Source organism: Callithrix jacchus, chromosome 8 (genome assembly GCF_049354715.1).
Source record: "Callithrix jacchus isolate 240 chromosome 8, calJac240_pri, whole genome shotgun sequence".
Classification (NCBI taxonomy): Eukaryota; Metazoa; Chordata; class Mammalia; order Primates; family Cebidae; genus Callithrix; species Callithrix jacchus.
The window spans coordinates 122825421-122841068 of NC_133509.1; the positions used below are offsets into that span (position 1 = coordinate 122825421).

A 15648-nucleotide genomic window follows, 5' to 3' on the forward strand; every position below is an offset into this window, starting at 1 on the left:
TAAATTTTTAAATAATTCAATATATGGTACAATTGCAAGAAGATTCCTGGAATGATGGACAAAATAAATGAAGCTATCAGTTCAAGAATACAATTAGTATCTTTTTTTTAAGAACAATATAGTTATTCCCTCCCAATCTTGGTTCATCCCTATTTAACCCATCCTAAAATAGCTACCAAAAAAAAAAAGCTTAAAAAAAGTTAATAATGAATTTCAAAAACTAACTTTCATGGTTTCAAATATATTTATTTCTACCACATGTATATTTATTGGTGTCCTCCTAAGCTGGTCCTGAAAATGTACTAAGCAGTATACCAAGTTCCAACCCTTAGAAAAGTCACAAAATTAAAAGAGTATAGTAGTCTCAAGCCTGTAATCCCAGCACTTTGGGAGGCTGAGATGGGTGGATTACGAGGTCAAGAGATCGAGACCATCCTGGTCAACATGGTGAAACCCCGTCTCTACTAAAAAAATACCAAAAAAATTCGCTGGGCATGGTGGCGCATGCCTGTAATCCCAGCTACTCGGGAGGCTGAGGCAGGAAAATTGCCTGAACCCAGGAGGCAGAGGTTGCGGTGAGCCGAGATCGCGCCATTGCACTCCAGCCTGGGTAACAAGAGCAAAACTCCGTCTCAAAAAAAGAGTACAGTAGTTCATCTAGATGATGTGGGACCAACAATTTCAACATTTGAAGGGTTAATATACAAGTATTAACTTAATTTTCTCATGTTCTGGGGAGGACAATTAAAGGAGTTTAGAATAATACCATGATCACATAATTAATATGATTACAAATCTGCTTTGGAGAGCACAACTAAAGGGAAAACCACCACATTTAAGTTTAAAATAAAAAGAAATTCACTTCAAATTCATGATTTTCTTCCAAAAGCATTTTACCTTTAAAGAAATTGGCTTTTTAGAAAGATTGTTAGAATTTTAAAACAAAATAGTCTCAATGTTTAATCTTTTACCAAAAAAAAAATGTAGAAAAAATTTCAGTATTATTCAGCAACAGATTTTGTTATTTTGTTTAAATTACAGTCACTCCTAGTACAGTTATATCTCTCCATGAAAAAGTGATACTAAGCCATCCATCCCTGCAAAATGTCAACCTCTCTTGTGACTAAAAAATGACACTGTAGTAAAACTTTTGTGGTTCAATAAAACTGGATGTATTATCTATAGCTCTATTCATTGTCTCTGAGCTATGTAAATTGTCTTGTCTAATAGAAATGTAATTGATTTCTTCCCTATTGTAAGAAACCCGATTTGCCTCCATTGACAATTCATCTCCAGTTCTCTTATTCTACAAAAACATTGTGCTATGTTGACTTTTCATTTGAACTGTTTATAATATCTGCCATCTGCCAGGATCCTTCGTATCATATAAGTACGTACCATAAAATCTTCAGTATGTACTCATTTTTAAAATCTATATGAGCTACACTGTTACCTATTTTGAAAATTACCTTTTCACAACACACACCAGTAGATTTAGGGGACAATATAAAGCCATATTTCACATAACTTTCATATTTACTTATTCATTTGATGATTCAATAAATACAGCATTTTTTAATCATCTACCTTTGATTTTGCTAGCATATTATTTTAATCAAAACTACAATATTATTAATATAAAAGAACAAAGTGTCTCCAAAGCTAATTTTAAGACTTCTACTCTTTTTATAAATACATAATTTTAGTAGCAATTATCATAGTTTGTAATTATATCCTTAGATGATTATTTATTTCTGTCTCTGTCACTACACAGCTCTCCCTTTCCCTCTCTCTCTCCTCATCTCCTACACTTTTCTAAAAGCCTAGTCTTAGAATAACCAGAGAGTAGTCTAGTTACCCAAAATATTTTTATAAAACACTGGCAAATCTTGCTTAGAGACACATATTAAAACCCACATAGACACCCAGTTTATATTATCTTCTTTAAGTGTTTTTCTGCTTTGTCTCTTAGAGAAGAATTTAGAGAGTGAGAGATGGAACTGAACCATACCTGACACCCAGACAGGAGATTCTACCACGTAGTGCCCACTCCATGGCTCCTGAGCTGTCATCAACCCGCATCTCCCGTAAGGCAACTGTTCATAGTAACTAGCCACTAAATTCCATGCGATTGTGCTAAAAGATTTGTTTGATAAGAAAAGAAATACCAAGGCAACTTGTGATAAAAATATAAATGTCTAAAAACCTGGAGAAAAAAGATTTTATCATAGTAATACACATCTACATAAATGACAATAAAAGGATCACCTAAAATAAGAAGTTGTCTAAATTCATTCACTTTTTGAAAAATCCAGTGTTGGCTATATTTTAATATTTTTCATGGTGAATCACGACAAAAAATACAAATGTATTATGTGCAAAATTTTTACTGAACAATAATGGTACAGCCAAAAGACGAATCATACCCTACCAGTACCTGACACATCACAAATTTGAGTCAAATACAAATACAGGCTTTTTGCATACCTACTTACCTTTCAACAGTGAGCCTTCTTAATACCCCCGTTTCATGACATAATTTTTACGAACTTGACTCTGAACTGTTCCAAAGTTTTACAACTGAAAACTCTTAATCAGACTGCCTGGGTTTCAACCATGGTTTCACCACTTAACCTCTCTGTAAAATGAGGATAATAATTATATCTCTCTCATGTGATTGTTGTAAGGATTAAATGTACTAATGCATAGGAAGAGTATGGAACAAGGTCTGGACTGTAGTATTGCTATTAAATATTATTCTACTTCATCTACAAGTAGTAATTGGATCCACTTGCTGATCTGCTTTGTGGCCCATTCTTTCTCAGATGATCAGGCCCTAACAGTCCAGAGCATGTGCTAAACCCTAAAAATTTGACTCTCTGGTTCTCAGGAAATCCAAGGACAAAAGGGAAGTTTTTGAACTTGGTATTGTTGGGTTCCTCACTGATTAAAAACCCACAGAGCTTACCCACAGAATTTTATTTTTCTTAATCAAGACCTTATTGGGGGGAAATAGTGGAGGGACAGTGAGGGGGTGGGGAGTTGGGGAGAGATAGCATGGGGAGAAATGCCAGATACAGGTGATGGGGAGGAAGGCAGCAAATCACACTGCCATGTGTGTACCCATGCAACAATCTTGCATGTTCTTCACATGTACCCCAAAACCTAAAATGAAATTTAAAAAAAGACCTCATCCAGCATAAAAAAAAAAAAGACTACCATTCTTAGCAAATCAAAACCTTCTAATTCTATCAATACAAAGTAGAAATAACGGTCCTAATTTTCAAAACACCTTACCACTAGTGAATATTTTAAGTTCTTACGATTTTGCTCTTGGTTTGCAAGATGCATGGTATCCTTTCTGGCTAGTGATAGAGTATTAATCAAGACAAACTTTATGGAGGGCATTTTGTAAAATACATACAAAACCTTTCAAAATCTATGTATCTCTGACCATTTCATTTCTAAAAATACATTCTAATAGTCATGGGCATGTACAAAGATATGTGTATACAATCGATCATTTCAGTTTGTACAAAGCTATTAATTAAAATAAAGACAACTTCCAATTCTAAAAACAGGGAAATATTCAATGAGGAATAATATATTTTCCACATCAGTGTTTCCCAACTTGTGTGGCATCAGAATCACTTTGGGACACTGACTAGATGGACAGAACCCCACCAGCCTTCCCTGTAGATTCTGATTCACTAAGTCTGGGCAGCTGCCAAGGAGTAGCTATAACAAGTGTCTCAAGTGCTTCTTAAGGCAAGATTTAGAAATAGTGCCTTATGTAACAGAATATTTAAAAATGCATTTACAGCATTAAAAATGATGAAGTAGAAATACAACTAAATGGGAAAAAAAGTTCCTAATGTCATGTCAAGTGAAAAGCACCTTTTTAAACAGATTCTATAGTATGGTCTCAATTTTATATTAAAAAATGTATACGTGCCAATATAAAATAGGAGGACATACACTAAAATTGTTAAGGATACTTAGCTCTGGATCATAAGACTGTAGATGATTTTCCTTCTTTCTTTTTACCTATCTTCAGTTTTCTAAATTCTCTGCCACGAAGATGCCTTACCCTCAAGACCAAATCAAGTTATAACTGAACTCTCCATGTCTTTTCTTTCAGAAAAAGGACAATACAATATATGGCAACCCACATTATATCACAACAAATATATATATTGGTTTGCTTTTGTTCTATTTATCATTATTTTAGAAAGTTAATTGGATCTATTCACAATTCAAGTGTTTTTCAAAGCACTTAAGAAATGCTTCCCTTAGAAACAAAAACAGTTGTGTTCTCCCTTAAGAATATCTGTTTTTTAAACAAACAATTACACACATTAATGCCATGAGGAATCAATCAGACAGGCTGGGAAGCAGACAGTCCATAAGACAACCAACCTGGTCTTTTCAAAAAATCACTGTCATCAAAAATGGGGAATAAGGAAACTACTCTAGACTTGAGTGGTGTAACTTCTAAATGCAATATGTGTGTGCCTGATTATTCCTTTTCTTTAAAAAAGCTACAAATGGCATTTTGGGTGAACAGTTTTAAAAATCTGAATATAAACTGCATATTAAAAACATTCTCATGTATAAAAAATGTTATTGTGATCATGTAGGAGAATATTCTTATGTTTTGGAGACACATGCTAAAATATTCAGAGATAAAGTGTCCTTACATATATAATTTACTTTGTAATTATTTTTAAAAATATATGTAGCTTGTCAAAAATCTGAGAGCTGCATATATTTTGCTACATATAAATTATACCTTAATAAACCTGACTTTAATATAGACTATATTCAAATATAGAAAATTAGACATAGATGAAGTATAAATATAAAAATAGAAGATGATAAGGCAAAATGTTTACAATCATTGAATCTATGTTATAAGACTAAGAAAGTCCATTTTTTCTATGTTTTCAAATTTTTTATGATATAAACTCTAAAAGTTTTTTAATAACTTACGAAGTCATATAGCCATTGATGTAATTCTGATTTAAAATGCGACCCCAGCAGCCTGCACCCGTGTCACTATTTAAAGTGCTAAAGTCTTCAGAAGACCAAAGCTTCTTTCCAGTTAATTGTGCATCTTTTACTGTATGGGTTCCAGGATAATGAGCCCTAGAAAAAAAAAGGGTGGGAGTCAGTGGAAAATGGTCACAATGTGGCACTTATATACATTTATTGAGTGTATAAAAATACAAGTCTTCTCCAGGGTTTTCTATTTTTAAACAGTTGGGTAGCTTCCAGGTAGATAATGAATGAAAGCATCTGCTTTATGCCCTTCTGTCTCTGCATGCCAATAAAATGACAGCAAAGAAAACAAAAGGGGATAAACCTACAACAGCATACAGGATAGGAAGGAAAATCATCAATAGATAAGAAATTTCAATCTATTTCTGGAAATCACAAAATTAATGGAAGCATGTTGAAGAATGGAGAGAGCAGAGAGGGCCACAGCCTAGAACACTCCAAGAGGAAATGAAGTAAAGATAAGAGTCAGACTTCCCAGGGGAAGCTAAGGAGCTTGAGGCAATAGTAAATGAGTGAGGAGGAAGCCAAAAAGAAGACTAGTGAATCTATTATATAAAGTAGTACTCTCCCCGTTACTCCTTTCCTTAGAACACAGAAAGACAGCTTGGTATTTACTCCCAGGCCAAAAACAAAACAAAACAAAAAACAAAACCCACAAATGGTTATTTCTTGAATAAAAATAATAAACTACCATGGGAAAACTAGAAATTACTGTAACAGAGCAGTGGTGGTTCTCAACCTAGATGATTTTTGTCCCTGGAGGGGATATTTGGCAATCTCTGGAGATATTTTTCAACTGTTTCACCTGGGGTTGGGGATATTTGCTACTGGAATCTAGTGAAGAGAGGCCAAAAATGCTGCTAAAAATCCTACAATGCACAGGACAAACCCTATAACAAAAAATTATCCATTGAATCAATAGGGCAGCGGGTGAGAAACTGCCCCAGAAAATGAAAGCCTCCTTCATTCTAGCATTTGATGGGAGGGGAGTCAGTCAGTGGAGGTATAAGAATAAAATACCCCCATAACAATGATTGTGGAAAATACTGATTATAGGAATAAAAACAATAATAAATTTTAAATGTAAAATAGAAAATAGATTGACAAGCCAATAGGAAATCACACTAGCTAAATAACTAGGAATAAGAGCATCTACTTTTTAGATTAAGAATTATTTACAAAAAAAATACAAGCAGAATAATGGAGATTAAGTTAAATCATAATTCTAACCTTTGTAGTTTGGTGTAACAGCATTTATAACATCAAAAGAATGATTGTAAATACTTGCTTTACTTTTTAGTCATTTAATTCCATTTTAGGTCAAGAATCTTTTAGGAAAAAAATCCTATCTCGTAATTTTTTATACCTAGTGAAGATGAATTAAGGCACAATATCAATTTAGCATCCCAGGATTTCATGAGTAAGAAAATAATATACAATATATATCACAGTACTTAAAAGGAAGTATTAGAGAAAAACGAGGTTCCACTAAGATTTTACTGAGTCACTAAACTCAGGTGAAAGCAGGCATCTATTCAATATTACAATTATACACTACAAAGATACCAACAGAAGTCTAGCATCTAACAGGACTAAGTATTCATTGTTCTGGTAATAAAACAACCAACCTGAAAAAATCTGGCTACTAGCCTTTTAAGTAATATAAATTCAAAAAAATTACATTTTAGATTTATTCTTCTATTCCACAACTTCATTCTACTTCCATGACATTCAGCTTTGGTACCTCAGCCAAATGTTAATTTTAAGACTCATCTACTTGTCATCAGCTGTCTGGTTGCTAAATGCATGTTTGGTGTCTTTGGTTAAAATATATTTCTCTATTAAAGAAAACCCTGGAAAGTAATATGCTAGCATATTACCAATAATCAGTAGATGTTAGGATTATGAGTAAATTCTACCTTTACACTTCTCTACATTTTCCAAATTTTCTATAATGGCAAAATGAAAGAGTAACTTTATTGAAGTTATAGGAATAGGCAGTATATCCTTCATTCAGAAAATGATGAAACTATTCCTACAGTCAAAGCCCAAATGATTTATTACATGGTCTGAGCAAAGAAAGGCAGAACTAATACTAAATTCTTGGTCTTTCTCAATGTATAGATTTATTGCCAGTGTAACAAAATGTAAAGTCTCTTTAAGAATAAAAAATTTTAATGTATATAATCAGACAAAAATTCTTTACCATTTGCAGTATTATTTTTCAAACTTCAATGACAGATAAAATTAATCTCATTGAAAGTGAACCAACTTTATAGTTTATCCTAACAGAGGAACATATTTGTACTTTAAAAAATTAAGAATTTCTGGCCAAGGCAGAACATGACAGTAGCCTAGTTTCTGAAGTTCCTCAGTACTTTTCCTGAAACCAAATAGACCAACCAGATAAAGGAAAGGAAAAACTCACAGATAATACTTTCATTAAACCAGATGACAGGGACTCCCAGGAGCCCCACAGCATCAGAAATGGCCCAGGATCAGCAGATGGTATACGGAAACTGTATAAGTGAAAGGGAACTGGCCCACACTCACACAAAAGGAGTAGATCCTACCCTAAGCGGGGGCATAGAAGACCAACTCAGGAAATTGAGAACATCTTTACAGGCTTGAAGTTAGGGATGAATGCTCAAAACAGTAAATTCATTAGGAAATCAAACCCAATATTGTAACAGTTCAAATCAGATTTGTCCATTAGAAATATGATGTGAACCACACATATAATTTTAAATTGTCTAGCAGCCACATTAAAAACATGCAAAGGTCCTTACCACAATAAAACACATAAATGAAAAAAAATTAATTTAATTTTAAAAGCAGAAAATCATGGAGAAATAATTTTTTTTTTCTTTGAGACAGAGTCCTGCTCTGTACTGCTCTGTCACTAGGCTGGAATGCATTGGCATGATCTCAGCTCACTGCAACCTCTTCCTCCCAGATTCAAGTGATTCTCCTGCCTCAGCCTCCCAGTAGCTGGGACTACAAGCACACCCCGCCATGCCCAGCTAACTTTTGTATTCTTAGTAGAGACAGTGTTTCACCATGTTGGCCAGGATGGTCTCCATCTCTTGACCTCGTGATCCGTCCACCTCAGCCTTCCAAAGTGCTGAGCCACTGTGCCCGGCCAAGAAAATAATTGTAATAATATATTTAACCCAATATATCCAAAGTATTATCATTTAACATGTAATCAGTGTAAAACAATCATAAATAATATTTTTATATTCAATCTTCAAAAGCCAGGGTATATTTTATACTTATAACACACCTAAACTTATACTGGCCACATTTCAAGTATTTCATAAACATATGTGACTAGTGGCTACTGTATTGAACAATACAGGGTTAAGCAATAACAATTTCAGGAGAAGGTAGCAAAAATCAGGAATGGTAGACCCTCAACATGAAAATAAGCACTTTGAAGTAGAATCCAAATTGAATAAGGCAGGAATACTTTGTGTGATGGAGAACAACTTTCAGTCAGTAAACAGACCCAGCATAAACAGACCCTAGAAAGTACTGTAACTGTAGAATAAAAATCTGCAGATATAGCACAGGCCAAGCACAACATGAATGGGGCAGGGAGGAATCTTCTATGAAGATGTGAGCCAAAAAATAGCTCCTGAACAAAATTCTAATAGCCAAAAATTGGAAACAGTCCAAATGACCATTAACAAATAATACAGAGATAAGTTGTGGTGTGCTCCATTTAGCATCCAACAATTGGATGCTAAATATGAACTACCTCTATATATAACAACATGCATTAATCTCACAAATTTATATAATATTGGCTGAAATAACAGTTACTATAAGATACCATTTAAATAAAATTTTTAAACAGGCAAAATTAGTCCATGGTGTTAGAGGTCAGATTAGTGGTTATCTTTAAGGCAGAAAGAGAGGTTAATGATTGGAAAGATTTCCAAGGAAAAATCTTTCCAACAGGAGGTATCAGTAACCAAGCTTCTTAGGCACTGATAATTTTCTGGGTGGTGGTTAGTTACATAGGTATGTTCACTTTGTGATCATTCATGGAGCTATAATCCTATGATTTTTGTACTTTTATATATGTACGTATGTATGCTGCAACACATTATAAATTTTTATAACAAAAATTTTTAAAGATGAATTGTTAAAGATATAGGAAACTAAAGTGAAAGAATTATAGAAGAATTATTTTTAAAAACACATTTTAGAAATGAAGACTAAACTAGAAGGAATATAAGACAGAACAGACACTATGGAAAATGCAGTAAAGAATATAGAACAGGCTGGGTGCGGTGGCTCAAGCCTGTAATCCCAGCACTTTGGGAGGCCGAGACGGGTGGATCACGAGGTCAAGAGATCAAGACCATCCTGGTCAACATGGTGAAACCCCGTCTCTACTAAAAATACAAAAAATTAGCCAGGCATGGTGGCGTGTGCCTGTAATCCCAGCTACTCAGGAGGCTGAGGCAGGAGAATTGCCTGAACCCAGGAGGCGGAGGTTGTGGTGAGCCGAGATAGCGCCATTGCACTCCAGCCTGGGTAACAAGAGCAAAACTCCATCTCAAAAAAAAAAAAAAGAATATAGAATAGTAAACATTGGAAAATATAAATAGAGAAAAATTCAGAGAAATACAAAATAAAGCCATATGCAAATAAGACCAAGATGTATAACTGGAGCTTCTAAAATGTAGACCAAAATAGTGGTGCAGAATAATAATTTAACTTATAACTTAAGTAAACCTTACTGAAGTAATACTTATATATAGATATTAAGAGGGTGCTAATTCAAGAAGGAGATGTTAAGAAAAAAAAAAGAGGCCCTTACCATATATCTGGAAATAGTGAAGTATATACAACAACTAAGCTTTGAAAGATAAATAAAAATATTCTTTGGACATAACAGGAATTGTGTCAAGTTACTTGTAAGTAAAAGGAAATATCTCTGGAGTCAAAATTAATAGCAACATTTTATGTAAATAACAAATGGAACAAAGTTTATGATACTCAAGGATTAAAAAAGGATTATATCCAGTCAAACTGTCCTTCAAGTATAAAGGTCATGGATAAACATCAATAAATATCTAAACACATCAAGATATACTGCTTCCATTAGCACTCTCTGAGACATGTAACAGATAAGTACACTTCTGGCATCCAAGAAACCAAGGGAGAAACTTCGGCAAAAGACTTGAAGGCAAGCATTTAATATGTTTAATAATAGCGCTAGATTAAAAGAAATAATTAAACAGCATATAAATATTATACACTTGGCTAAAGTACAACTAATATAGCTACATAAAATAGGACAAGAGATAAAGAAGGTGAAATGTAAACTAAGTTTGCAGATTATTTGGGAGTAAACAGTTACAACTTGCAGCTGTCAAACGAATATAGTAGAAGGTTAAGTTCATGTAAGTTCATATGAGTACAAAAATTAAAACTAAGATAATTCTGGCAATTAAAACTCCATGGTAGGGGAGAAAAGGGGAGAAAGAAGTTATCAAATGATTTTAGTACTGCTTATAATAAATCCATAGACAATAACTAAATAAAGAGGAAACCAAGAGTATTAGTATGAAGCAGTTCCTTGACTTCACCATTAATATTTTGGGCTGGATAATTTTTATGGGAAAACTATCCTGTGTACTAGGATGTTTAGAAGCATTCATGGCCTCCATCCATTGGATTCCAGTGGCACCACCCTATGTATTTGTGGCGATTAAAAAGAGTTCCAAGCACTGCCAAATGTCCCCTGGGAGGCAAAATTATTGCCAGCTGAAAATACTGATATAAAGGTATAAATCAGTATAAATATAACTGATAGAACCAAATATAAACCTTGCCAAATAACAAAAGAAACACCTCCTTAAGTACAAAGTAAACAAATTACATACCAGGATAGCTTGTATTACTACATGCATAGTATAAATCATTCAATAACAAAAGACAATATAGTAACATAGAAAACACAAATATCAAGTTATATCTAAAAATGAGTTTAACTCATTCATTAAAATAAACATTTTCAGAGGAGCTTCAAAAAAGCAAAATCTAACTCCATGCTATATGCAAGCAATGCACCTAAAAGAAAATGCCCTTGAAAGGTAAAGAATAAAAGGGCAAAAATATATCAGGCAAATACTAATGCAAATAAAGCAGGGATCTCTTAGTCACACAGAAAGTAGAATTCAAATCAAGAAGCTTTAAACAAGACAAAGAATGGCATTTTCTAATGATAATTAATAGTCATAAATCATAATAAAGATAAAACATTCATCAGTATTTATGTACCAAATAACAAAGCAGAAACTTCCACACAGCAAAAACTGCATAAGATTGAAAAGAAGAAATAGATCCCACTAATACAAGGAAACAAACACACTTGGTATCCCTAAATAGTTCAAGTGGACAAAATAGTTAAAATACAAACTACCTGAACACTATAATCAAAAAAGTAGATATTATACACTCAATTCTATATCCTAATAAAGAATGTATCTTAAAAGTCAAAATATGAGATAGTCAAAAAAATGTGAAGGTTTTTTCAGATTTTTTTTTAATAAGCTCCTGAGAAATTTCCAAAAAAAAAACATAAATAACTCATTTGGTATTAAATGGCCACAATGTAATAATATTAGAAATTAATGATAAAACAGCCCTATGAGATAAAGCTAAAGCAGTACTCAGAGGAATATTCATTACATTAAAATGCCTATATCAATTAAAAAATGAAGTACACATCTAAATCCTTCATGAAGATACAGTAAAACTCATATATATTTTCATAAGAAAATATATTTAAGATGAACACAAGTTTGTTTTCCTTCAAGACTTCAAATATTTATGAAAGCTTTAACAATAACAGCAAAAATTTCATTTTAATCTCAGTGTATAAAATGTTTAAATATAATGAAGAAATGTAATTTATCTTGCAAAAAAATTTAAGCCTAAATCTAACCTAATCACACCTTTACCAATTTCAAAATCATTAAAAAAGGATAGATGAAGGCCAGGCACAGTGGCTCACGCCTATAATCCCAGCACTTTGGGAGGCTGAGGCAGGTGGATGACAAGATCAAGAGATCAAGACCATCCAGGCCAACATGGTGAAACCCCGTCTCTACTAAAAAATACAGAAATTGGCTGGGCGTGGTGGTGCGTGTCTATAGTCCCAGCTACTTGGGAGGCTGAGGCAGAAGAATTGCTTGAACCTGAGAGGGAAAGACTGCAGTGAGCCGAGATCGCATCACTGCACTCCAGCCTGGCACCTGATAGGGGTGAAATCAGTAAAATCCAGACTGACAGAAAGTTTACAAGATAACCCCCTTCTTCAACAAATTAAAAGAAAGAAAAAGAGCAAGAACCTAAAGATCAGAAAAGATTTAAATATCAACCAATTCACAATGTATGAATTTTAAAGGGCTCCAGATTCAATCAAATAAAATTTTAAAATAATAATGAATATTTAATAATATCAAAAAACGATTACATTTTAGGTGTAATAATGGTATTGTTTGTGGTAACTAAAAAAAATCCTTATCTTTGGAGATACATACACAGTAATATTTTTATGGGAGAAATAATATAATGTCTGGGGTTCATTTCAAGGTAACATAGGGAGGAAGGGAAGAGGAGTAGATAGGTGCATGGATGAAGAATTGTCCATGGGTTCATAGTTCAGGAAGCTGAGTGATAAAAACATAGATATTCGTTGTATTATTCTGCCTATTTTTGTGTATATTCAAAACCTTTCTTTAAAAGTAAGGCACATGGAGAGCTCAATCAGTCTTCACACTGGATAAAGAATGAATTCTACACACACACACACACACACACACACACACACATATTATATTTTTCAAATGCTTATATCCTGTGTCATGGTAGATAAAACGTAAATTCACTTTTTAAAAAAATGAATCCAACGAGGTCAAGGCCCAGAGGGCTAAAAGGCAGAAATGAAATAAGGAGTAGGGGTCAAAACTATACTACTAAGGAAGCATGAGAAAAGTTATGGTCAGTGACCATAATGAACCATTTACAAATGTGTTCATGCAAGAACCTCCAGCCACAGAATATCTAAGAGTTAGAAACTAATTTCACAACTCTGTCTTTACAATTTCTAAAATTAAATACAGGTATTATTCTGCCCCTTAATCTAAAACAAAGCCCTGTTTTATTATTCCAAACATCAACATGTTTTTTAAAAGTTATCAATACGTATTTGTCATAGAAAGATCCTAAAATACATTTAAAAGAGAAAGTAATGAACTATGAGCTATGCGTGGTTCAGGTAAGTAAATACAGGAGCGCTACCTTCTGAAAATGTAATCAAATGGGGAAAAGGCAAGAAAAATATAGTCAATACACAGAGCAAGCAACCAGAAAGTGCTAGTTTTCCAAGTAAAACATGCCTTACCCTATAACATCAATCGCCTTTAAGAGTTCGGCATCAAGCAGCATGGAAGCTGAAATGGACTCCCAGAGACTATCACTTGCTATGATTTTCACTTGCTGGAGACCTTGATAGTTCAACATTTTTCTTAATACCTTTTAAAGTAATAAATAGAACATAAGAAAGGATACAAATGAATTTTTAGCTGTCGAATTTATGACCAAGATAGATGAAGTATCATTAAAAATCAGCATTCTGGAAAATAGCTTTTTTTTTTTCTCTGAGACAGAGGCTTGCTCTGTCACCCACGCTGGAGCACACTGGGACCATCTCAGCTCACTGCAGCTTCTGTCTCCTGAGTGCAAACAATTCTTCTGCCTCAGTCTCCTAAGTAGCTGGGATTACAGGTACATGCCACCATGCCCAGCTAATATTTGTATTTTTTAATAGAGACGGGGTTTCACCATGTTGGCCAGGCTGGTCTTGAACTCCTGACCTCATGGATGATAACTTCAATACTATATTTTCTCAATAGAAACATGCTTTTTATGGAAAATAAAAGCATTATCATTAAAATAACCTACTTTACTAGGAATGTAAAATGAAAAAAAAAACAGAAGGGGTAAAGTGTGTTAGAAGATTTTCACTTTGACTTTAAAATTACATTTAACCGTAGAAATATGGGGAGTGGGAAACTGAAATAAAAATCCAATAGTACTACCCCAAAATAACCACCATTATTTTGCTATGCATTCTTCCAGGAAGTTTCCTATGCAGACACAGTAATAAAATGGGTAACACATTAATTGTACCATTTGGCAAAATGCTTTATATTATCATTTTAAGTAATTTCCAACATCTTCAAATATTCTACCATTACTAAACCAGAGAGGAAATAAAATTTACTTGTAGGACTGTCCACCCACAAAAATTAAAAGTAACAAGCTAAATTCTAATGAGAAATTAGCAAAGCACAAACAGCATCTACTTTGGTACTCAATACTATGCTTGGGCCCCATGATGACTCTAAAACAAGTATGAGATGGAGCCTTCACCCTTAGGTGGCAAACACAATCAGCAAGACACCAAAACTAACAGGATGTATTAGAAATTCAAAGGGCAGGTACAGACCAAAATGTATGGATTGCCTATATGTAAATCAAGAGCAGAGAAAAGGATACATCATTTTATACAGCATCAGGAAGACAAGATTTCATACCATAAGCATTTCTTGATGAATGGATCCAAATAAGCCCACCATTATATCCCCAAGGACATAGAAATTTCTAGTACATAGCAGCAGATGCTCAATACTGAAGAAATTAAGAAAGAACAAAGTATTTCACAAGCTCTCTCTTCACATTCCAATTTCTCTGAACTAGGGGAATTTCAAAGTAATGTGCTCTTTTAGGAGGCAAATAATAAAAGCTCTAATTAAATCCATGGTATACTTTTCAATAGACGGTTTCTTAAAACAATAAATCATAGGATTTTAGAAAATGTGGTAAGAATTAGAGGTGGCAATCTAAGTTCATCTTTCAAACCGGATCAGTTGAGTCCTAGGACACCCTAGAAGCTGCATGAACAGATCCTTCAGAGCAAAGAGAAACCAACTCTCAAGATTCAGTAGGATTGAGAATCCCTTTCACTCTAGCAGTAGATCAATCCTGAATTTCATCACCCTGAAGCTCTCCTTATTCTTCCAGAGCAGAGGAATAGCAACTTAGTCAAATTTGCATTTTTCACTATGGCTGTATCTAGCTTTTCTAGTACTAGTGCTAGACAATCCCAGTGACTTACTTTTTTATACATTATATTTTAATAACATTCCAAAATTTACAAGTCTACATGCTGTGATTTCTAAATAAATTTCCATTCCAAAGTCATTATGAATAGCAGCATTCTTTTGAGCAGTTTTACTTAACATATTTTCAGATTGTTTTTGTTATGGAATTTTCTCCTCCAGAAAAAGCTTAAATAGAAGCTCTATTTATAAGATAAATGGAAAGGAATTTATTAAGGTTGAAAAGAATGAAGGTCCAAAGACCCACCCTTCCATTTCCATCCACTGTCCTAGATCCTAGATGAGATTTTCCAGACACAATTTCGAAAACCTAAGAACACCACTGAAAATCAAAATAAATTATAAATATCCATAGCAAAAAAAAAGGAAAACAGAAACA

At 33.7% G+C, this 15648-nt stretch overlaps 1 protein-coding gene across 10 annotated transcripts in view; it reads right to left on the bottom strand.

Annotated features, from left to right (window-relative positions):
• Positions 1-15648, bottom strand: part of GALC (galactosylceramidase) — a 64833-nt gene that overhangs the window by 34571 nt on the left and 14614 nt on the right. For all 10 annotated transcript variants that reach the window (XM_078335569.1, XM_078335566.1, XM_078335568.1 and 7 more), the window contains 3 exons: positions 13490-13620; positions 4993-5148; positions 2012-2136 (listed from right to left, as the gene is read on the bottom strand). In XM_078335569.1, coding sequence (XP_078191695.1) covers positions 2012-2136; positions 4993-5148; positions 13490-13608 — 400 coding nt within the window. In that variant the 5' untranslated portion in view covers positions 13609-13620. The remainder of the gene's footprint in view (positions 1-2011; positions 2137-4992; positions 5149-13489; positions 13621-15648) is intronic.